General features: G+C 46.0%; 1 protein-coding gene across 1 annotated transcript; it reads left to right on the forward strand.

Annotated features, from left to right (window-relative positions):
• Positions 1–4,461: 4,461 nt before the first annotated feature.
• Positions 4,462–6,876, forward strand: LOC123136705 (uncharacterized). Its single transcript, XM_044556177.1, has 4 exons — positions 4,462–5,517; positions 5,987–6,057; positions 6,160–6,394; positions 6,483–6,876. The coding sequence occupies exons 1-4, from the start codon at positions 5,350–5,352 to the stop codon at positions 6,687–6,689; spliced, it is 681 nt and encodes a 226-aa protein (XP_044412112.1). The 5' UTR covers positions 4,462–5,349; the 3' UTR covers positions 6,690–6,876.
• The last annotated feature ends 17,256 nt before the right edge of the window (positions 6,877–24,132 follow it).

Genomic DNA, 24,132 nt, shown 5'->3' on the forward strand with positions numbered 1-24,132 from the left:
ATTTTACTATGGACTCTTGGATAGATCGATCAGAAAGGATAACTTTGAGGTGGTTTCGTACCCTACAATAATCTCTTCGTTTGTTCTCTGCTATTAGTGACTTTGGAGTGACTCTGTTGCATGTTGAGGGATAGTTATATGATCCGGTTATGTTATTATTGTTGAGAGAACTTGCACTAGTGAAAGTATGAACCTTAGGCCTTGTTTCCTAGCATTGCAATACCATTTACACTCACTTTTATCACTTGTTACCTTGCTGTTTTTATAGTTTCAGATTACAAAAACCTATATCTACCATCCATATTGCACTTGTATCACCATCTCTTCGCCGAACTAGTGCACCTATACAATTTACCATTGTATTGGGTGTGTTGGGGACACAAGAGACTCTTTATTATTTGGTTGCAGGGTTGCTTGAGAGAGACCATCTTCATCCTACGCCTCCCACGGATTGATAAACCTTAGGTCATCCACTTGAGGGAAATTGCTACTGTCCTGCAAACCTTTGCACTTGGAGGCCCAACAACGTCTACAAGAAGAAGGTTGCGTAGTAGACATCAAGGCTGTACTTCTTGCCCCCCTTCAAATCTGGTCGTTATGGGATCCCTTCCTACCAATATTTGGAAAGAGGACCAAGGCCACTATAAATAGGACTTGGCCACCACCATAGAGGGGGGATCCATTATCACTCAACCACCTCACCAGCTCTGTTGAGCGCAAGAACACCTCACCTCCCGAGACTTGTTCATCTACTATACTAGTTCATCCTCAGCCCCTCGAGGTAATCCACCACAAAGCTGGAGAAGGGTATTACACCGCAAGGTGGCTCGAACTAGGATAAAACTGCTATGTCTCTCTGTTCCTTTGAGCTCGACACGCTAGGCTTTGAGAATCACGAGTAGGCAGGCTGGATAGGTTGAGATGTCTGCACGCACCCCAGAGTTCGAACCTATCAAGGGTTTGCGGAACCCGAAATCCGACAAAGGCCACTATAAATAGGACCTAGCCACCACCATACAGGGGGATCGGATCCATTCACCCTCACCAGCTCACCAGCTCACTTGAGCTCAAGAACACACCTCCTGAGGTGGTTCTCCACTGTACTAGTTCATCCTCAGCCCCTCAAGGCCAATCCACCACAAAGCAGGAGTAGGGTTTTACACCGCAAGGTGGCCCGAACCTGGGTAAACCGCTGTGTCCCCTTTCCCTTGAGTTCGACGAGCTAGGCTATGAGATTGGCGAGTAGGCAGACTGGGGAGGTTGAGTTCTTCGCATGCACCCCAGAGTTCGAACCTCTCAAGGGTTTTGGAACCCAAAATCTGATAGTCGGCAATCTCCCTCTTGTGTTAGAACTTGCAATTTAAGAGAGAAAAGACACTGGAATGACATCCAAAAGTGAAATATAACTTTAAAACAATGTAAATAACAACAGAAAAATATGATGCAAAATGGACGTATCACGACATTGCAAGGAATTGAGCTCGAGAGGGAGAAGTTGAGACTTGCAAGACAAACGGAAGAGTCGAGGATCATGTTGAATGACACTAGCCTTTTGGATGAGGAAGACAAGAAGTGGGTGATCAACATGAAGAAGATTAACGAGTGCAACAGTGGAGGCGTTTGACTCATTTGCGTATCGCATATCTATGTATGAATTTGTATATTTTTATTTTGACATGTAACGAATTGTTGAGTTGTCATTGAATTGTCGAATAAATGGTGAATTTGTTCTACATGATAGACGTGCATGGATTTGCATGAATATGAGCATTAACATATAGAGAGTGCGGTTGTCCACGAGGAAAAATGAGGATCCAGTCGATGCTGTCCGCGGGAGCGTTCGGTCGCGCCAACATACGTTTAGGGGGTCAGATTTGCTTAGTGTGGTTGTAGATGCTCTAACCGAAAATTCACTTTGGCACATGGGAGAATATGCTCATGTCATCGGAAAAAAGTCAAAAAGTCAAAAAATTGAAAAAATTCTCGATATTCTATATACACACGACAAGTTTCACGAAAAACCAGCATTTTTGCGGCTTGTGTAAAAAGACAAAAGAATGTCTCATGAAAAACCCTTTTTAACATTGAATTTTGCCTTTTTCACGTGCTACACAAAAGTTATCGTTTTTTCACAATACGACTTTATGAGCATGTAGAATGTCAAGATGTACACGTGGAACATTTTTTTTAGAACTTTGTGATATTTCAAAATACATTTAAAACACATTTTAAAAAGCAGAAGCATATGCTTCCGGCGCGAAAACGCCCCTCTCCGCTCTAACATCCTATGCAACAAAGAGGTTGTTAGCACAATTATGACTACCTCCATCCTGGTTTATTGGCCTCTTCGTATTTTATGCCAAAATTTGACCATATATTTAACTGACAAAATATTAATGTATGTCATAAATAATTATATCCTTGAATTCGTATTTAAACATAGTTTTCAACGATACTATTTTTTTGAAATGCATTAATATTTATTAATTAAATTCATGGTCAAAATTTGCAAAAAATACTAAAGGGACCAACAAAGTTGGACGGAGGTACTAGTATTTTGCGATCTTGGGCAGCCTAGAATGTGAATTGGCTTTTTTCAGCATCTGATTCGGCAAGATTCGGATTTGAGGACCGTTCCGTCATTCCCCAGCCTAGCAGCAGCAGCAATATTTAATTTGCAGAGCTACCATGTCAAACGCCATTGCGCACCCACCGAGCCCCACGCACCCATCATCCTATATCAATGCGTGCGGCAGCAGCAGCAGCCATCTCGCAACCACCATCACGCACACCCACCCACAATTTGTGGGTCGCGGCTTTCTCTCTCTAGAGGACAGGCTGCCGGGAAATAAAGAAGGGATCCCAGCCATCCATGGAGAATTGGAGAGGTGGAGGGAGGAGAGAGACAATCCGGCGTCCATGTCCTAATGTCCACCCACACCCCCAATACCTGCTTTTTCCTAGGGAAGGGCTGGATGAATGGACGGTCATGCCATTTCTACAGGGAGAAACATCCCCCCAATATATAACTTTAAAACAATGTAAATAACAATAGAACAACATGATGCAAAATGGACGTATCACGACATTGCAAGGAATTGAGCTCGAGAGGAAGAAGTTGAGACTTGTGAGACAAACGGAAGAGTCAAGGATTATGTTGCAGGACACTAGCCTTTTGGATGAAGAAGGCAAGAAGTGGGTGATCAACATGAAGAAGATTATCAACGAGTGCAACAATGGAGGTGTTTGATTCATTTGTGTATCACATATCTATGTATGAACTCGTATATTTTTATTTTGACATGTAATGAATTGTTGAATTGTCATTGAATTGTCGAATTGATGGTGAATTTGTTCTACATGATAGAGGTGCATGGATTTGCATGAATATGAGCATTGACATATAGAGAGTGTGGTTGTCCGCGAGGAAAAATGAGGAGCCGCTCGATGCTGTCCGCAGGAGCGTCCGGTCGCGCCAGCATATGTTTAGGGGGACAGATTTGCCCCTAACTGAAAATTCACTTTGGCACATGAAAGAATATGCTCCTGTCATCGAAAAAAGTCAAAAAGTCAAAAATTTGAAAAAATTCTCGATATTCTATATGCACATGATAAGTTTCACGAAAAACCAACATTTTTGCGGCTTGTGTAAAAAGACAAAAGAATGTCTCATGAAAAACCTTTTTTAACTCCGAATTTTGCCTTTTTTCACACGCTACACAAAAGTTATCGGTTTTCCACGATACGACTTTGTGAGCATGTAGAATGTCAAGATGTACGCGTGGAACATTTTTTTAGAATTTTGTGACATTTCAAAATACATTTAAAACACATTTTAAAAAGCAGAAGCATATGCTTCTCTTGCCAAAACGCCCCTTTGCTTTAACATCCTATGCAACAAAGAGGTTGTTAGCACAATTATTACTACCTCCGGCCTGGTTTATTGACCTCTTCGTATTTTCTGTCAAAATTTGATCATATATTTAACTGACAAAATATTAATGCATGTTATAAAAAATTATATCCTTAAATTCGTATTTGAACATAGTTTTCAAACGATACTATTTTTTGTGAAATGCATTAACATTTTATTAATTAAATTCATGGTCAAAATTGCAAAAAATACTAAAGAGATCAATAATTCTGGACGGAGGTACTCCCAGTTAGTATAAAGTTGAGTCATCTATTTTGAAACGGGGGAGTAGTATTTTGCGACCTTGGGCAGCCTAGAATGTGAATTGGCTGTTTTTCAGCGTCTGATTCGGCAAGATTCGGATTTGAGGACAGTTCCGTCATTCCCCAGCCTAGCAGCAGCAGCAATATTTAATTTGCAGAGCTGCAATGTCAAACGCCATTGCCCACCCACCGAGCCCCACGCACCCATCATCCTATATCAATGCGTGCGGCAGCAGCAGCCATCTCGCAACCACCATCACGCACACCCACCCACAATTTGTGGGTCGCGGCTTTCTCTCTCTAGAGGACAGGCTGCCGGGAAATAAAGGGATCCCAGCCATCCATGGAGAATTGGAGAGGTGGAGGGAGGAGAGAGACAAGCCGGCGTCCATGTCCTGATGTCCACCCACACCCCCCAATACCTGCTTTTTCCCAGGGCTGGCTGGATGGACGGTCATGACATTTCTAGAGGGAGAAACACGGCAAGGGGAGGCACGGGTCCGGTCTGCATAGTCACACTCACGCCCTTTTCTTTGTCTCCCTCCCCCAGCCCAGTCGCTCGCTCTAGTAGCCTCCTCGCCACCAATGACACGAGAGACGACCGACTGGTTCGCTTCTCGTGGAGGCCGGGCGGCAAGCGAGCGAGGGAAAGGAGAGACAGCGCCCCACCACTTCCGTCCACTCCATATGCCATTACCACCCACCACCTCCCCCTCTACCACCGCCCACTAGAGCCGAGCCGAGTCTGCCTAGAGAGAGAAACAACGGGAGAGAGAAAAGAGTTGTTGCCTTGTTGGTGTTCATTGCGTGCGCGCTGGCCTCCTCGCCTTCCCTCCCTCCCCTCCCCTCCCTGTTCTCATCCATCCTCACTCACCATGGGCCTTTTTGGGTTTTCGGCACCACCATCTCACTCATGGGTCAGAGCAGTCCCCTCCGCTCCCTCCCTCCCCTTCACACGGCGCGGGAAGAGAGAGAGAGAGAGGGCGGGCGGAGCAGGCGCAAGAAACTTCCACCCACACCTCCCCTGCTTCCCCTTCCAACCTTTATTAGTATTATCTCCTTCCTCCCCCCCTCCCTCCCTCCCTCGGTCCCGTCCCCTCTCGCTTTCTCCTCCGTCCCTCCACGATCCGCCGGGCTTCTTCTTGTTCCCGACCGCGGTGAGGTGAGGCGGCGATGAAGAGGGCTCACAAGGTGGTCCTGGCCCAGCCGGCGGCGGCGGCGGCGCCGCCGCCTCGGCCGCTGCCTCGCGCGCCCCGGCCAGTCCGCGGCGACGGGGGCGAGGCGTTCAGGGCGAGCCAGAGGTACCAGAGCCTCCTCCAGGACTACAAGGAGCTCCTCAAGGTGGGTGCTCCGCCTTCGTTTCCTGTTTCTGTGATCCCCGATCTGATCTCAGGTTTGGGGGTTTTCTTGTGTTCCATCTCAATCTTGTTTTCTTGTCCACCTTGTGTTTGATCTGATCTTTGTGTTGTTATTTACTGTTTTCCCTTTTCCCAGTTGCTATTCTTCCTTTTTTTTCCGGGCTATTTCTTCTGGATCTGTTGTTTTTAGGGGAAACTCAAATCTTTCGGGGTTAAATTCTAGGTTCCAAGTTTGATCTTTTCGCCTCATCAGTGCATATGTTCAAGATTTGATTGAGGCGTACTAGTCCACTCCATTCATGATCCTTTTAGCAAAGGATCGTGCATTACTTGGCCTGAACGGATTTTCAGCAAATTGTCTTATTTGATTTGTGATAATCCATTGGGTTATCATGAGCCAACAACACTCCGGCCGTTGGTGCCTGATGATTTGCTTTTGTTGGCTTCTTCAGGAAACTGCAGCAAAGAAGAACAGATTGCATTTGGAGAAGCTGAAGAAGCAAAGGCTTTCGGCTGAAGTCAAGTAGACACCAAATGCTTAACTCTTCGTTATATTTTGTGATTGACATTCAATGCGCTCCTATGATGAACATCATTTTCTCATGTGAACCCTATGATGTCGCAGGTTTTTGCGAAGAAGGTACAAATCAATGTCCGAAAATCCATCTCAGACTGCTGTTTATAGACTGAAGAACCCGGCAATGACGCCTACTTCCCGGACCGCCGTGTGGGTTGATCACCATGGGCCTGTTCAGGCTGTCGGGAGTTCAAGCAAAGTTCATCTGCCCGCACAGCAGCAAAGGCAGCATCTGGTTCCACGGGCGTCTCCGGTTATCGACCTCAACGAGGCTTGTGAGCTGGTAATGGTTTTGGAAATCTTAGCTTGCTAGTGCCATTGCTGTTTAGATATGCCATCTGAGTTCATCTGAATGGGTTTTGCTCTTTCAGAGTTCCTCCGAGGAGACGGAAGAATTTCATGGTTACCAGGAGACTGTTAGGGTGGACAAGGTGAACAGGTACCTGTTAGAGGGCAATGTTGTCGCCGGTCCCAGTGACTCGAAAATGCCGACGTTCTGGGATGCCCGGAACCCTGCGGCGACGCGTGCTGGGAAGAGGAAGATCTCATGGCAGGATCAGTTGGCTCTTAGAGTATAGGTTGCTGGATTACAATGTCAAGTGTGGTTTTAGCAGGAGTTATGCCTCATCTCTGGTCCTCGAGCTGTAAAAGAGTCCCTCCGAGTCATCAGTGGATGTGTAGTTGCTTCGTGGTGCATCATCAGTGGATGTGGATAAAATGAACCATAAGTTCGATCTGAGAAAGAAGATGACATAGTTGATGAAATTTTGTCGTTCTTCCTGGGCATAATCTGGATGTGTCTTGCGGTAGTCGTCTAGTAGAAAGGTCTCATTAATTTCATATAAATCAAGCTCATTCCCAGCGAAGAAGGGAGGACAAGATCCAGGATTCTCATCAAGATCTCAAGGGCGACCTTGCTTTCTTTTTCTGAATTGAAAACTGTAGGCAGGCCCCTACAGTTATTTTCTACATGATGCGTGCTACTTGTAACATTGGTTGCAATGTTAACTCTAGTTTAGATACCAGTAGTAGTAAGTAAAACAAACATTGGTTGTAATGTTAACTCTAGTTTAGATACCAGTAGTAGTAAGTAAAACAAATATACTACCTCTGTCCCAAATTCTTGTCTTAAATTTGTCTAAATACGGATGTCTTAAATTTGTCTAAATACGGATGTATCAAATCATATTTTAGTATTAGATACATTCGTATCTAGACGAATCCAAGACAAGAATTTTGGTACGGAGGGATTATTTGGTAAATTGGAAATGAGAAAATAATGTGAAGTAAACAAGCGCCTGCTCCCGCCTCCCGTGGCCGGCTGTGCTACCGCGTAGGCTTCACCGCCCCCTACTACTTCCACCGCTGGCCAGGGCATCCCTCTACTCACCCATGTCCCCTGCTATTCTGCGGCGACGGCAGTCTCACACCCAGTCGAACCAGTGAGCCCTCGTACTCCTTGTTAAAAATAATTCTGTAATTAGGGGAAAATCTCCCCTTGCCCAAACCGTCGTTGCGGTTTGTCCCGCAACCGACGCCTCCTTCGATCTCCTGGAACCGACGCCTCCTCGAGGGATCGCCGTGTCTCTTCGGGAGATATAAAAGGGGACATGTAACCATCGTTCAAAGGATTCGATCATTCTGATTCAAAACACGTTATCACGCACGTAGAACAGCCAGCGAGTGCGAAAAGGCAACAGAGAAAGGAGAAGAGAGGAAGCACTCGCCGCCGGTGAGATGACATGCCTCGTCTCCTTCCTCCGTCTGATCCGCGAGGACGGTCGCCGCTACCGCCTCATTGCCCTTCGCCGCCATGGAGTTGGTGGCCACCGCCGTTTCCGTCGCCGGATGCAAGCCATCCGACGGTTCGGCCGCAGCGCCGCTGAACGTGCCGCCCCTGGCAGCCACCGCGCCGCTGGATGCGCCCGTCGCGGTGCTCACCACGCCCCTGGACACGGTCCGCGTGCTCCTGGACGCGCACACTGCGGTGCTCCCCGCGCCCGTGGCCAGGCGCCCATGGGGTACGTGTTGGGGAACGTAGCATAAATTCAAAATTTTCCTACGTGTCACCAAGATCTATCTATGGAGAAACCAGCAACGAGGGGAAGGAGAGTGCATCTACATACCCTTGTAGATCGCTAAGCGGAAGCGTTCAAGTGAACGGGGTTGATGGAGTCGTACTCGTCGTGATTCAAATCACCGATGATCCTAGTGCCGAACGGACGGCACCTCCGCGTTCAACACACGTACAGCCCGGTGACGTCTCCCATGCCTTGATCCAGCAAGGAGAGAGGGAGAGGTTGAGGAAGACTCCATCCAGCAGCAGCACGACGACGTGGTGGTGGTGGAGGAGCGTGGCAATCCTTCAGGGTTTCGCCAAGCACCGCGAGATATGAGGAGAAAGAGAGGGAGGGCTGCACCAATAGGCAGAGATCAGATCGCGTGTTATGGGCAGCCCTAGGCCTCACTATATATAGGGGAGAGGGAGGAGGGTGCGCCCCCTCTAGGGTTCCCACCCCTAAGGGGGGCGGCAGCCCTAGATGAGAAAGGGGTGGCGGCCAAGGGGAGGTTTCCCTCCCTCCCAAGGCACCTAGGAGGTGCCTTACCCCCTTGGGACTCTTCCTTAGGGTTCCCCCCACCCTAGGCGCATGGGCCCTAGGGGGAAGTGGCGCCCCATCCCACTTTGGGCTGGATCCCTTCCCAATTCAGCCCATGGGACCCTCCGGGATAGGTGGCCCCACCCGGTGGACCCCCGGGACCCTTCCGGTGGTCCCGGTACAATACCGATGACTCCGAAACTTGTCCCGATGGCCGAAACAGGACTTCCTATATATAAATCTTTACCTCCGGACCATTCCGGAACTCCTCGTGACGTCCGGGATCTCATCCGGGACTCCGAACAACATTCGGTAACCACATACAAACTTCCTTTATAACCCTAGCGTCATCGAACCTTAAGTGTGTAGACCCTACGGGTTCGGGAGACATGCAGACATGACCGAGACGTTCTCCGGTCAATAACCAACAGCGGGATCTGGATACCCATGTTGGCTCCCACATGTTCCACGATGATCTCATCGGATGATCCACGATGTCAAGGACTCAATCAATCCCGTATACAATTCCCTTTGTCTATCGGTATGATACTTTCCCGAGATTCGATCGTCGGTATCCCGATACCTTGTTCAATCTCGTTACCGGCAAGTCTCTTTACTCGTTCCGTAACACATCATCCCGTGATCAACCCCTTGGTCACATTGTGCACATTATGATGATGTCCTACCGAGTGGGCCCAGAGATACCTCTCCGTTTACACGGAGTGACAAATCCCAGTCTCGATTCGTGCCAACCCAACAGACACTTTCGGAGATACCTGTAATGCACCTTTATAGCCACCCAGTTACGTTGTGACGTTTGGTACAGCCAAAGCATTCCTACGGTATCCGGGAGTTGCACAATCTCATGGTCTAAGGAAAAGATACTTGACATTAGAAAAGCTTTAGCATACGAACTACATGATCTTGTGCTAGGCTTAGGATTGGGTCTTGTCCATCACATCATTCTCCTAATGATGTGATCCCGTTATCAACGACATCCAATGTCCATGGTCAGGAAACCGTAACCATCTATTGATCAACGAGCTAGTCAACTAGAGGCTTACTAGGGACATGGTGTTGTCTATGTATCCACACATGTATCTGAGTTTCCTATCAATACAATTCTAGCATGGATAATAAACGATTATCATGAACAAGGAAATATAATAATAACTAATTTATTATTGCCTCTAGGGCATATTTCCAACAGTCTCCCACTTGCACTAGAGTCAATAATCTAGTTCACATCGATATGTGATTAACACTCAAGGTCACATCCTCATGTGACTAACACCCAAAGAGTTTACTAGAGTCAATAATCTAGTCCACATTTACCATGTGATTAACACTCGATGAGTTCTGGGTTTGATCATGTTATGCTTGTGAGAGAGGTTATAGTCAACGGGTCTGAACCTTTCAGATCCGTGTGTGCTTTACAAATCTCTATGTCATCTCCTAGATGTAGCTACCACGTTCTATTTGGAGCTATTCCAAATAACTGTTCTACTTGGAGCTATTCTAAATTGTTGCTCCATTATACGTATCCGATATCTCTACTCAGAGCTATCCGGATAGGTGTTAAGCTTGCATCGACGTAACCCTTTACGACGAACTCTTTTACCACCTCCATAATCGAGAAAATTCCTTAGTCCACTAGTTACTAAGGATAACTTTGACCGTTGTCCTGTGATCCATTCTTGGATCACTCTTGTACCCCTTGACTGACTCATGGCAAGGCACACTTCAGGTGCGGTACACTGCATAGCATACTATAGAGCCTATGTCTTAAGCATAGGGGACAAAGTTCGTCCTCTCTCTCTATTCTGCCGTGGTCGAGCTTTAAGTCTTAACTTCATACCTTACAACTCAGGCAAGAACTCCTTCTTTGACTGATCCATCTTGAACACCTTCAAGATCATGTCAAGGTATGTGCTCATTTGAAAGTTCCATTAAGCGTTTTGATCTATCCTTATAGATCTTGATGCTCAATGCTCAAGTAGCTTAATCCAGGCTTTCCATTGAAAAACACTTTCCAAATAACCCTATATGCTTTCCAGAAATTCTACGTCATTTCTGATCAACAATATGTCAACAACATATACTCATCAGAAATTCTATAGTGCTCCCACTCACTTCTTTGGAAATACAAGTTTCTCATAAACTTTGTATAAACCCAAAATCTTTGATCATCTCATCAAAGCGTACATTCCAACTCCGAGATGCTTACTTCAGTCCTTAGAAGGATTACTGGAGCTTTGCATACTTATTAGCATCTTTCAGGATTGACAAAACCTTCCGGTTGTATCACATACAACCTTTCCTCAAGAAAAACGTCGAGGAAACAATGTTTTGACATCCTATCTGCAAGATTTCATAAATAATGCAGTGACTGCTAATATAATTCCAACAGACTCTTAGCATCGCTACGAGTGAGAAAGTCTCATCGTAGTCAACTCCTTGAACTTGTCGGAAAACATCTTGACGACAAGTCGAGCTTTCTTAATGGTGATACTTACCATCATTGTCCGTCTTCCTTTTAAAATCCATATGTACCTAACAGCCTTACGACCATCAAGTAGTTCTTCCAAAGTCTACACTTTGTTTTCATATATGGATCCTCTCTCGGATTATATGGCCTTGAGCCATTTATCGGAATCCGGGCCCACCATCGCTTCTCCATAGCTCGTAGGTTCATTGTTGTCTAGCAACATGACTTCCAAGACAGGATTACGTACCACTCTGAAGTAGTACGCATCCTTGTCATCCCACGAGGTTTGGTAGTGACTTGATCTGAAGTTTCATGATCACTATCATAAGCTTCCACTTCAATTTGTGTAGGTGCCACAGGAACAACTTCCTGTGCCCTACCACACACTAGTTGAAGAGACGGTTCAATAACCTCATCAAGTATCCACCATCCTCCCACTCAATTCTTTCGAGAGAAACTTTTCCTCGAGAAAGGACTCAATTCTAGAAACAATCCTTCATTGCTTTCGGATCTGAGACAGGAGGTATACCCAACTGTTTTGGGTGTCCTATGAAGATGTATTTATCCGCTTTGGGTTCGAGCTTATCAGCCTGAAACTTTTTCACATAAGCGTCGTAGCCCCAAACTTTTAAGAAATGACAGCTTAGGTTTCTCTAAACCATAGTTCATACTGTGTCATCTCATCGGAATTACGTGGTGCCCTATTTAAAGTGAATGTGGTTGTCTCTAATGCCTAACCCATAAACTATCGTGGTAATTCGATAAGAGACATCATGGTATGCATCATATCCAATAGGGTGCAGTTATGATGTTCGGACACACCATCACACTATGGTGTTCCAGGCTGTATTAGTTGTGAAACAATTTCCACAATGTCTTAATTCTGTGCCAAACTCGTAATTCAGATATTCATCTCTATGATCATATCATAGATATTTTATCCTCTTGTCACGACGATCTTTCAACTTCACCCTGAAATTACTTGAACCTTTCAATAATTCAGACTCATGATTCATCAAGTAAATATACTCAACATCTACTCAAATCATCTGTGAAGTAAGAACATAACGATATCCACTACATGCCTCAGCACTCATTGGACTGCACACATCAAAATGTATTACTTCCAACAAGTTGCTTTCTAGTTCCATTTTACTGAAAACGAGGCTTTCAGTCATCTTGCCCATGTGGTATGATTTGCATGTCTCAAGTGATTCAAAATCAAGTGAGTCCAAATGCTCCATTTGCATGGAGTTTCTTCATGTGTTTTACACCAATAGACATGGTTCGCATGTCTCAAACTTTTCAAAAACGAGTGAGTCCAAAGATCCATCAACATGGAGCTTCTTCATGCGTTTTATACCATTATGACTTACATGGCAGTGCCACAAGTAAGTGGTACTATCATTACTATCTTATATCTTTTGGCATGAAAATGTGTATCACTACGATCGAGATTCAATAAACCATTCCTTTAGGTGCAAGACCATTGAAGGTTTTATTCAAATAAATAGAGTAACCATTATTCTCCTTAAATGAATAACCGTATTGTGATAGACATAATCCAATCATGTCTATGCTCAACGCAAACACCAAATGACAATTATTCAGGTTTAATACTAATCTTGATGGTAGAGGGAGCGTGCGATGTTTGATCACATCAAACTTGGAAACACTTCCAACACATATCGTCAGCTCACCTTTAGCTAGTCTTCGTTTATTCCGTAGCTCTTTTATTTCGAGTTACTAACACTTAGCAACCGAACCGGTATCTAATACCCTGGTGCTACTAGGAGTACTAGTAAAGTACACATCAACACAATGTATATCCAATATACTTCTATCGACCTTGCCAGCCTTCTCATCTACCAAGTATCTAGGGTAATTCTGCTCCAGTGGCTGTTCCCCTTATTACAGAAGCACTTAGTCTCGGGTTTGGGTTCAACCTTGGGTTTCTTCACTAGAGCAGCAGCTGAATTGCCGTTTCATGAAGTATCCCTTCTTGCCCTTGCCCTTCTTGAAACTAGTGGTTTCACCAACCATCAACAATTGATGCTCCTTCTTGATTTCTACTTTGGGTGTCAAACATCGCGAATATCTCAAGGATCATCATATATGTCCCCGATATATTATAGTTCATCACGAAGCTCTAGCAGCTTGGTGGTAATGACTTCGGAGAAACATCACTATCTTCATCTGGAAGATCAACTCCCACTCGATTCAAGTGATTGTTGTACTCAGACAATCTGAGCAAAGCTCAACAATTGAGCTTTTCTCCTTAGCTTGCAGGCTAAGAAAATCGTCGGAGGTCTTATACCTCTTGACGTGGGCACGAGCCTGAAATCCCAATTTCAGCCCTCGAAACATCTCATATGTTCCGCGACGTTTCAAAACGTCTTCGGTGCCTCAACTCTAAGCCGTTTAACTGAACTATCACGTAGTTATCAAAATGTGTATGTCAGATGTTCGCAACATCCACAGACGACGTTCGAGGTTCAGCACACTGAGCGGTGCATTAAGGACATAAGCCTTCTATGAAGCAATGAGGACAACCCTCAGTTTACGGACCTAGTCCGCATAATTGCTACTATCAACTTTCAACTAAATTTTCTCTAGGAACATATCTAAACAGTAGAACTATAGCGTGAGCTACGACATAATTTGCAAAATCCTTTTGACTATGTTCAGGATAATTAAGTTCATCTTATGAACTCCCACTCAGATAGACATCCCTCTAGTCATCTAAGTGATTACATGATCCGAGTCAACTAGGCTGTGTCCGATCATCACGTGAGACGGACTAGTCAACGTCGGTGAACATCTTCATGTTGATCGTATCTTCTATACGACTCATGCTCGACCTTTCGGTCTTCTGTGTTCCGAGGCCATGTCTATGCACATGCTAGGCTCGTCAAGTTAACCCTAAGTGTTTTGCATGTGTAAAACTGTCTTACACCCGTTGTATGTGAACGTAAGAATCCATCACACCCGATCATTACGTGGTGCTTAGAAGCGACGAACTTTAGCAACGGTGCACAGTTAGGGGAGAACACTTCTTGAAATTTTAATGAGGGATCATCTTATTTACTACCGTCGTTCTAAGCAAATAAGATGTATAAACATGATAAACATCACATGCAATCAAATAGTGACATGATATGGCCAATATCATTTTGCTCCTTTTGATCTCCATCTTCGGGGCTCCATGATCATCATCGTCACCGGCATGACACCATGATCTCCATCATCGTGTCTTCATGAAGTTGTCTCGCCAACTATTACTTCTACTACTATGGCTACCGGTTAGCAATAAAGTAAAGTAATTACATGGCGTTGTTCAATGACACGCAGGTCATACAATAAATAAAGACAACTCCTATGGCTCCTGCCGGTTGTCATACTCATCGACATGCAAGTCGTGAATCCTATTACAAGAACATGATCAATCTCATACATCACATATATCATTCATCACATCCTTTGGCCATATCACATCACAAAGCATACCCTGCAAAAACAAGTTAGACGTCATCTAATTGTTGTTTGCATGTTTTACGTGGCTGCTATGGGTTACTAGGAAGAACGTTTCTTACCTACGCAAAGACCACAACGTGATATGCCAATTGCTATTTACCCTTCATAAGGACCCTTTTCATCGAATCCGATCCGACTAAAGTGGGAGAGACAGACACCCGCCAGCCACCTTATGCAACTAGTGCATGTTTGTCGGTGGAACCGGTCTCACGTAAGAGTACGTGTAAGGTTGGTCCGGGCCACTTCATCCCACGATGCCGCCGAATCAAGATAAGACTAGTAACGACAAGCATATTGAACAAAATCAACGCCCACAACTACTTTGTGTTCTACTCGTGCATAGAATCTACGCAATAGACCTAGCTTATGATGCCACTGTTGGGGAACGTAGCATAAATTCAAAATTTTCCTACGTGTCACCAAGATCTATCTATGGAGAAACCAGCAACGAGGGGAAGGAGAGTGCATCTACATACCCTTGTAGATCGCTAAGCGGAAGCGTTCAAGTGAACGGGGTTGATGGAGTCGTACTCGTCGTGATTCAAATCACCGATGATCCTAGTGCCGAACGGACGGCACCTCCGCGTTCAACACACGTACAGCCCGGTGACGTCTCCCATCCCTTGATCCAGCAAGGAGAGAGGGAGAGGTTGAGGAAGACTCCATCCAGCAGCAGCACGACGGCGTGGTGGTGGTGGAGGAGCGTGGCAATCCTGCAGGGCTTCGCCAAGCACCGCGAGATATGAGGAGAAAGAGAGGGAGGGCTGCACCAATAGGCAGAGATCAGATCGCGTGTTATGGGCAGCCCCAGGCCTCACTATATATAGGGGAGAGGGAGGAGGGTGCGCCCCCTCTAGGGTTCCCACCCCTAGGGGGGGCGGCAGCCCTAGATGGGAAAGGGGTGGCGGCCAAGGGGAGGTTTCCCTCCCCCCCAAGGCACCTAGGAGGTGCCTTACCCCCTTGGGACTCTTCCTTAGGGTTCCCCCCCCACCCTAGGCGCATGGGCCCTAGGGGGAAGTGGCGCCCCAGCCCACTTTGGGCTGGATCCCTTCCCAATTCAGCCCATGGGACCCTCCGGGATAGGTGGCCCCACCCGGTGGACCCCTGGGACCCTTCCGGTGGCCCCGGTACAATACCGATGACTCCGAAACTTGTCCCGATGGCCGAAACAGGACTTTCTATATATAAATCTTTACCTCCGGACCATTCCGGAACTCCTCGTGACGTCCGGGATCTCATCCGGGACTCCGAACAACATTCGGTAACCACATACAAACTTCCTTTATAACCCTAGCGTCATCGAACCTTAAGTGTGTAGACCCTACGGGTTCGGGAGACAAGCAGACATGACCGAGACGTTCTCCGGTCAATAACCAACAGCGGGATCTGGATACCCATGTTGGCTCCCACATGTTCCACGATGATCTCATCGGATGAACCACGATGTCAAGGACTCAATCGATCCCGTATACAATTCCCTTTGTCTAACGGTATGTACTTGCCCGAGATTCGATCGTCGGTATCCCGATACCTTGTTCAATCTCGTTACCGGCAAGTCTCTTTACTCGTTCCGTAACACATCATCCCGTGATCAACCCCTTGGTCACATTGTGCACATTATGATGATGTCCTACCGAGTGGGCCCAGAGATACCTCTCCGTTTACACGGAGTGACAAATCCCAGTCTCGATTCGTGCCAACCCAACAGACACTTTCGGAGATACCTGTAATGCACCTTTATAGCCACCCAGTTACGTTGTGACGTTTGGTACACCCAAAGCATTCCTACGGTATCCGGGAGTTGCACAATCTCATGGTCTAAGGAAAAGATACTTGACATTAGAAAAGCTTTAGCATACGAACTACATGATCTTGTGCTAGGCTTAGGATTGGGTCTTGTCCATCACATCATTCTCCTAGTGATGTGATCCCGTTATCAACGACATCCAATGTCCATGGTCAGGAAACCGTAACCATCTATTGATCAACGAGCTAGTCAACTAGAGGCTTACTAGGGACATGGTGTTGTCTATGTATCCACACATGTATCTGAGTTTCCTATCAATACAATTCTAGCATGGATAATGAACGATTATCATGAACAAGGAAATATAATAATAACTAATTTATTATTGCCTCTAGGGCATATTTCCAACAGTACGACCCTTGGCTGGTGGCCGGCCCGAGCGCTCCCATGATGCACGGGGCCGCTAACGCGCCTGCCCTGCCCACTGGGTCTCCGCCTCCACCACCTCCTTCGCCGGCCGCATGGATCCCGCCGTCAACGCCGACGCCTGATGCCGTGGCCGCTGGCCCGAGCCTCCGCCCGCCTGGCTACGCCCCTGTATCGATGTGCGCCGTCGTGAACGAGGAGGAGGCGCTCGCCTTCGTCTCCGCGCCGACCGGTGCCTCTGGAGTAGTCCGCCTTGGAGCGGGCATGGAGGGCGCTGACGCCATCGCCACGCATGAGCAGGAGACGGCTGCGGGCTCGAGCAGCCGAGCCGCACGGCGCTTCAGGCGTCTCTTCGGGCGCGCCGTCACCGCCATCGACCGTCGCCCCGGCCGCCGCCCTGGTTCGTGGGCTCCGGCGAGCCTCGGACTCGCCAGCGCCGCACCAGGGACTGCTCGCCCGGATCACGTCGTCGTCGACTCTTCTACGCCGGTGATCACCGGAATCGCGAGGGCCTGCGGCGGCCACTCCTTCCGCCGGCACCGCCGTGTGACAGTGGGGATCGAGCAGAGGTGGTGGTGCGGGGTTCGGATACTCCGACCCTTATCCGATCCGCCCGCTCCACCCTGTCTTGTGCGGTGCGGCGGCGTGTGGGCCGGCCAAAGGCCGGGCAGGCCCAGGCCCAGGCGCCCGTGTTCCCCCCCTCCCCCCCTGTGCAGTGCTGTGGCGGGTGGGCCGGCCAGAAGTTTGCATTTTTTCTCTCTGTTTTTTAACATTAGTACTAATTATTGTATTTGTGCAATTTTAGTCTATGTTTAGTACTGTTTAGTACTTAGGTTGACTACTACTTACATTTTAGTCCTGTTCTAGATTTATTCTATGTTAGGACTTGTGTAATTATTATTAGGTGTGTTTATATTATGTAATGGATTGATAATATAAATAAAGTACCGGATTTCATCTGGGAAGAATGACATGTTCCATGTGTTTACCACATCTCATTTTTATCGAACATGTCTTTGCGATTGAGATCTCCTCTCGCATATCAAACTTGCAAATTTTTGAATGTTTCTCCCTCATTTTATTTGGAATCACAAGGTAATGAGTTGTGATCTACTACTCATTTGCAGACTATCCTCTCTTACTGTGAGGTCTACGTTTTGTCATTCTCGACAAACGATTACCTCCAACGTGTATTCCTTATATTTGAATTGTAGCATACACAAGGTAATGGCGATGTAGCCTATTACTGTGAGATCTATGTGATCTTCAAAGTGTTATGTTCACACAATTGAGGTTGAGAATTTTTCAAGTTTACACTTGAGTATCAAATTTTTGCATTCTTATTACACAACCATGATGGTTTTTAATTTACCACCCGTAAATTAATTATCTCTGGTTCTCCCATGTAGGCGAAGATGACTGCCAAAGAGTTTGAGGAGCTTGCCCTCAATGGCCACAATTACCCTACATGGGCTATGGACATCAAGATCAGTCTTGCGTCTCGTGGGATAGCGCGTGCAATACAACCCCCGGAGACTCCTCTCCCGGATGGGGCCACGCCGCTGACAGAACAGCAGAACTATGCTGCTTTATTCATATAAGGCACCATATTCATCCAGATCTCAAGTCTGAGTATTTACAGGAGGAATCTCCTAGTACTCTGTTTCTGGCCCTCAAAACGAGGTATGAACAGCAGAAGGCAGTAGTCCTGCCAGAAGCACTCCATGATTGGACCCATCTCGTTCTTCTAGATTTCAAGTCCATTGGTGAGTACAATCATGCGGTTCATAAGATATCTTCCAAACTGCGCTTTTGTTAGAAGGAACCTACTAACGCGGAGAAGATAGAGAAAACTTTGTCTACTATGCTCCCTTCAGATAGGATCCTCCAACAGCAATACCGTGCTCGTAACTATGCTGCCTATTCCGAGCTTATTCACATGTTACTTCAGGCTGAAAAGCATAATGAGCTACTCGCTAAGAATGGCTCTCAGTGCCAAGTTGGGGCACAACCTTTACCTGAATTTCATCTAAATGTCGCAAATAGACAGAAGTTCGATGATACCTTTCGGGGTAAACAATCCAATTTTGAGCATAGGCGAAAGCGCAATGGAACGGGAGATCCATAAACCCAGGCAAAGGAAAAGGCACTTCAAAGCCCAGGTTTGATAAATCTAAGCTTTGCAACAAGTGTGGATGCTCCACGCATTCTACTGAAAAGTGCACAATGCCCAAGCATCTGGTTATGCTGTACCAGCAATCTCAGGGACGCAAAGCACCTCAAGGGAAAAGGTTTGAAGCCAACTTCAACCTTCATCCGCATAGCGCAAAAGGAGCTGGTGGTTGACACGATGTTCCTCCTGGACAGAGAAACGCCGTGGTTCCTTATCTGCCTGAGGCTACTGCTGAAATGGAGAACACGTTGATTGAGTACACTGCAAACAACGTGTTTGGCGACTTCGACTAGTCCCTCAATCTCCTAGTGATCTACTTAATTATGTCCATTTGTGATGATTGTAATAAGAACATAAGTTTGTTGTTGTCTTTATATTGTATTGTATCAGCACATTTGATATAATAAAGATTGTATTCTATATATTACTATGAGGTTTTCTTATTGAAAATTCTTTGTTTTATATAGTTTTCTACGGGGACAATCCGATGGAAGAGGAATTATGCCTTGTGGACAGTGGTGCCACAAACTCCATACTGAGGGAGATGAAATATTTCCAAACTCTGAAAAAGACAAATGGAGATATTCTAACTATCGCTGGACGCGATACTGTGATTGTTGGTACTGGACGTGCCATATTCACCCTCCCAAGTGGTACATATGTGACAATTGAGGATGCTTTACTGTATCCCGATTCTGCACGTACCCTGATCAGTTATCGAGATATCCGTAAAAATGGTTTTCATATTGAAACCCATGAAGACAACAAAGAGGAGTATCTACTCTTTACTAAAGATGACGGATATGGCAAAAAGGTACATGAGAAAATTCCTTCTCTATCGTCTGGTTTGTACTATACGTACATCAAACCCGTGGAACATGTTGCATACAAAGTAATTTTTCAGAATGTTAACGCATTCCAAACCTGGCATGATCGCCTAGGCCATCCTGGAATAGGGATGATGAGAAAAATTACTAGCAATTCCATTGGTCATAATTTGCTTGAGTCAAAATTTCCTCAATCTTCTGATTTTGTGTGCACATCTTGTGCCACGGGAAAGCTAATTTTGAGGCCCTCACACCTCAAAATACAAGCTGAACCACTTCAGTTCCTTGAACGTATTCAAGGAGACATTTGTGGTCCCATTCAGCCATTATCTGGACCTTTCCGGTATTTCATGGTTCTGATTGACGCATCTACACGATGGTCACATGTGTGTCTTCTATCCACACGAAACCATGCATTTGCCAAGATAATGAGGCAAGTCATTAAGTTGCAAGCCCATTATCCTGAAAGTCGAATTAAGTCAATTCGAATGGACAATGCTGCAGAATTCTCCTCACGTGCTTTCAATGATTATTGCATGGCTTTGGGGATTGAAGTTCAGCACTCTGTTCCATATGTCCATACACAAAATGGTTTGGCTGAAGCATTGATTAAGAGGATCAAACTCATTGCAAGACCTTTGTTGACGAATTGCAACTTGCCAACCTCTTGTTGGGGTCACGCTGTTTTACACGCTGCTGACTTGATACAATTGAGGCCAACTGCATATCACAGTTCTTCCCCTCTGGAATTGGTACGTGGAAATCCTCCAAGCATTTCCCATCTGCGTAAGTTCGGATGTGCTGCATACATCCCGATCTCACCACCACAGCGGACATCTATGGGCCCACACAGGAAGTTGGGGATCTATGTGGGGTACAAATCGCCGTCGATTATCAAGTACCTGGAACCCCTGACTGGGGATCTGTTCACAGCCCGTCACGCTGATTGCATATTTAATGAGGAACATTTTCCGGCATTAGGGGGAGATTTCAAGTACCAGAAAGAATGCCCGGAAATTGATTGGAATGCTCATGCCATTTCATCCTCTGATCCACGTACCCATGAGACCGAACTTCAAGTTCGGAAGATCATTAATTTGCAACATCTTGCAAATAATCTGCCAGATTCATTTACTGATTTGAAAGGTGTTACAAAATCCTTAAACCCGGCCAGAAACGCGCCAGAAAGAGTGGAGGTACCAATAAAAACCACTCAACTCCCTATTCCTAAAAAGAGGGGGAGTAGTACGGCCTCTGACCCGGAGCATGCTTCTAGCAAGCAGCAAAGGAAATCGAGGAGAAAAACCTCGGAGTCAGTAAATGCAGGTCAACTCAACGTTGACAAACACCTGATGGGTAGTATACACCCAGTGGAAGGGCAACCTCCACAACCCAGTTCCAGTATGCACAAACTGACTGGGACATCGGAACACCCAGACTCGATCGTATTGGGAAATCACGAAGAGTCACTAGGGGTGCAGGAAATTTCCATCAACTATGTTGATTCTGGAGAATTATTTGACCGTAAGACTACGACTGTCGACATATATTTTGCTGAAAAGATTGCAGATACCCTTCTCACTGATCATGATCCAAGGTCTATCGTTGAGTGCCAAAAGCGCTCCGACTGGCCTAAATGGAAGGATGCAATCCAAGCAGAAATTGCCTCGCTTAACAAAAGAAAGGTATTCACTGAAGCAATACCTACACCTCCCAGTGTTTTCCCTGTGGGATTCAAATGGGTTTTTCTCCGGAAACGGAATAAGAACAATGAGGTGGTGAGATATAAAGCAAGGCTCGTAGCACAAGGTTTCACGCAGAAACCCGGCATTGATTTCACTGAAACATATTCTCCAGTAATGAGTGCAACCACTTTCCGATATCTTATATCCTTGGCAGTGCAAAATCGTCTATCTATGCAGTTGATGGACGTCGTGACCGCATACCTTTACGGGTCACTAGATTCGGACATATATATGAAGGTTCCTGATGGAATCTCTGTCCCGAATAAAAATGCAAAACGCAACATGTATTGTGTAAAGCTGAATAAGTCATTATATGGCTTAAGGCAGTCGGGACGGATGTGGTACAACCGACTCAGTGAGTTCCTTCTTCAGAAAGGTTACTCCAATAGTGCTGATTGCCCATGTGTTTTCATCAAGAAGTCCTCTACAGGATTTTGCATCATTTCTGTGTATGTTGATGATCTCAACATCATCGGCAGCACACCAGACATTGATGAAGCACGCAATCACCTAAAGATGGAATTTGAGATGAAGGATTTGGGTAAAACCAAATTTTGCTTAGGTATTCAACTTGAGCATCTTCCCTCAGGAATCATGGTACACCAATCTGCCTATATCCAGAAAATATTGGAGAAATTCAATATGGACAAATCCTATCCATCTAAAACTCCCATGGTGGTTCGATCTCTAGACGTAGAGAAAGATCCGTTCAGACCAAGGGATGATGGAGAAGAGGTGTTGGGACCTGAAGTTCCATACCTTAGTGCTGTTGGAGCGCTTATGTATCTTGCAAATTGCACAAGACCTGATATTGCATTTGCAGTGAATCTACTTGCTAGACATAGCGCAGCTCCCACCAAACGTCATTGGTCTGGAGTGAAGAATATCTTTCGATATCTCCAAGGCACAAAGGATCTTGGCCTATTTTTCCAGTTCCAGAAAAATCAGGACTCTGATGTGATTGGATATGCAGATGCCGGCTATTTGTCTGATCCCCATAATGCCAGATCTCAGACCGGCTTCGTGTTCCTACATGGTGGCACTGCTATATCATGGAAGTCTTCGAAACAGACTCTGGTGGCAACATCTACCAATCATTCTGAAATAATTTCATTATTTGAAGCAACATGCGAATGTGTATGGCTTCGCAGAATGATAAACCACATACAACAGTCATGTGGAATGGGTTCGATAAAATCACCTACCATTATCTATGAAGATAATGCGGCCTGTGTTGCGCAGATGCAAACAGGATACATCAAGAGTAATATCACCAAGCATATTTCTCCTAAATGGTTTTTCCCCATAATCTTCAGAAAAGCGGGGAAATAAGCATTCTGCAAGTCAAATCATGCGACAACCTTGCTGATTTATTTACCAAGTCTCTACCAAATTCTACATTCCAGAAATGTGTTCATGGAATTGGTATGCGAAGACTTAGGGACTTGCAGGTGTCAGGGGGAGTCTCTTCTTGAGATATCCTCATTTTAATGACATCATATTATGCTATCTTTCTTTGTGAGTATATTTTTCAGGACCTCATCAAAGATTTTATGAAGAACTTTTGAAGGAGAATCTTTTAAGATGATAGAGCTTCCCGGACAATCGTGAAGATGATCTACATGGTCAAGCGTAGATTAGGGGAGTGTTAAATAATTCTGTAATTAGGGGAAAATCTCCCCTTGCCCAAACCGTCGTTGCGGTTTGTCCCGCAACCGACGCCTCCCTTTGATCTCCTGGAACCGACGCCTCCTCGAGGGATCGTCGTGTCTCTTCAGGAGATATAAAAGGGGACATGTAACCATCGTTCAAAGGATTCGATCATTCTGATTCAAAACACTCCTCTCCGCGTGGGCATCCACAACCGCGTCTTCCCCGGCTCCGCGTCATCCCCTTCCTAGGCCTTGCCGTCGTCCACCGCCTTGGTGCTCTCGGTGCGACGTGGTCAATGTGGTCAACGGCCGACTTCCATCGGAAGAGTACTATACGTGGAGAAGTTGACAACTGGGTCCACGGCGGCAGCAAGGAAGTGCCTCCTTATTACGCGGAAAATAATGATTCCTCCACCTGACAGCAGGGACCCACCGAACGGGCAACCGTATTTCACGAAAAAAAACATTCCCTCCCTAACTGCTGGGACCCACCAGCTACATCTACACACACAAGGAAGTGCGTTCGAAAAAAAATGATTCGCCCCCCTTACTGCTGAGACCCACCAGCTACATCTTCGCACGCAAGAAAGTGCCTGACAGTCGGGACCCACCTGGTCGAAGCGTACATAGCGTTATCATTTTGGTCGCGAACGTGTATGTACATATTGGTCGATGTATAGGCGCGCATGTAGCATGCACACGTACGTACAACGGCCAGTGTGCAGAAAAAAATACGGCCATACATACGGGCGGGGTCTCAAATGCCTACTCGCGCATACGTATGGCTAGGGCTTGTGTACATGGCTGGGTCGAAACGAAGAAACAGCATCGT

The sequence above is a fragment of the Triticum aestivum genome, chromosome 6B (assembly GCF_018294505.1).
Source record: "Triticum aestivum cultivar Chinese Spring chromosome 6B, IWGSC CS RefSeq v2.1, whole genome shotgun sequence".
NCBI classification, from domain to species: domain Eukaryota; kingdom Viridiplantae; phylum Streptophyta; class Magnoliopsida; order Poales; family Poaceae; genus Triticum; species Triticum aestivum.